Genomic DNA, 1,334 nt, shown 5'->3' with positions numbered 1-1,334 from the left:
AAAAAATAAATATATCTATTAAACAACCAAATAACCAAACTAAATACAAAGATAACAAAACAACGCTTTAGACAAAACACGAAAAGATGCCGACAGCAAGGCAAAACAGAAAACACGTATTTTTGTCCCTTATCCGAAAGAAACAAATAGGTTATACAAGTGCCGAAGATTCGAGGTATTACTAAAGAGTAACATATTATAAAGAAAAGAAGGAGGGATAAATGCGAAAGACGTTTGATTGGAAAGAAGATAAGCAAACCACACCACAACATCCGCCAGCCACCCACAAACGCAGACAACAATAAACACACGATGGTGGGTGGTTGGAGGGTGCCTTGGTGTAGTTTGCTTCTTCTTTCCTATGAAACATATATCGTCCTTATCTCCCCTTCTTCTTTTTTATGTTTGTTACTCTCTTGTGTAACACCTCTAATCTTCTGGCGCTCATATTATAACCTTATGCAGTTGCGAGCATCGTAAAACCTCTACTATACTAAAACTTTAAAAAAAACACACAACGTACCCATGGGTTTCCAGCACTGGTATACGTCACAACACGAGCCAGGCATCCTCGTGCCGTTCTTGACCAACTGTCTCGTGTATCCGGCGGCACAGGTGGGCACCTCGCACTTGCTGACGTTACACACGCAATACGACGTCGGCTCAGCGTCCAACAACTCAAGCTCGTCGTCATTATCGACGTTATCATCCGCTTCCTCGTCGCTGTAGTTGTCGTCAACAATGTCGGCGGAAGTGCCAGCAGCAACAGTAGTAGCCGCAGCATCAGCAGCAGCAGCAGTATTGCTGTTGTCTTTACTGTTGAGAAGCAAAAGACTGTCGTTCTCTAAGTAATCCCTCGACTTCCTGCTGTTATCCTTTTCGCTGTCTCTTGGGGCGACGCTGTCATTATTATCGTAAAAGTCCCGATTTTTATTGTTGTTGTTGTCGCTGCCGTGGACATCGCCGTTGCTGTTGTTGTCGTCGTCGTCGTCGTCGTAAACGAGGTCAAAGAGTTGAGCGGCGTCTTCGAAGTCGCGGTTCCGGAGATCGGTGATGACGAGATAAGAGTCTGATGGACAGAGATGTTGCTCGTAGACTGCTGGGCAGTCTGTGTCGTTGCACGCAATCTCCTTGATTTCTGCAAGAAACACAAAAGAAAAAAATCCATGATTATCATTTTATTATTGTGGCGTAATGAAGAAGTTGATAAATAAATCAGAACTTGTGTCGTTCTGGAGAAGAAGAGGAAGCCTTCTATGAAATGTAGGCAAACGATACCCATGAGTCCTTTCGGGGGAGACAGACAGACAAGACGAGAGAGAGAGAGAGAGAGA

General features: G+C 44.2%; 1 protein-coding gene across 1 annotated transcript in view; it reads right to left on the bottom strand.

Annotated features, from left to right (window-relative positions):
* LOC101855385 (cysteine-rich motor neuron 1 protein) overlaps positions 1-1,334 on the bottom strand; it is a gene marked incomplete in the record, with an annotated part of 138,411 nt that overhangs the window by 34,748 nt on the left and 102,329 nt on the right. The window contains 1 exon segment of the mRNA XM_035969385.1: positions 524-1,138. Within this exon segment, the coding sequence (XP_035825278.1) occupies positions 524-1,138 (615 nt within the window).

Source organism: Aplysia californica, unplaced genomic scaffold, assembly GCF_000002075.1.
Source record: "Aplysia californica isolate F4 #8 unplaced genomic scaffold, AplCal3.0 scaffold00007, whole genome shotgun sequence".
Lineage (NCBI taxonomy): Eukaryota > Metazoa > Mollusca > Gastropoda > Aplysiida > Aplysiidae > Aplysia > Aplysia californica.
Note: the sequence above shows the minus strand (reverse complement) of the source record. Positions and strands in the feature narration are given on the sequence as shown.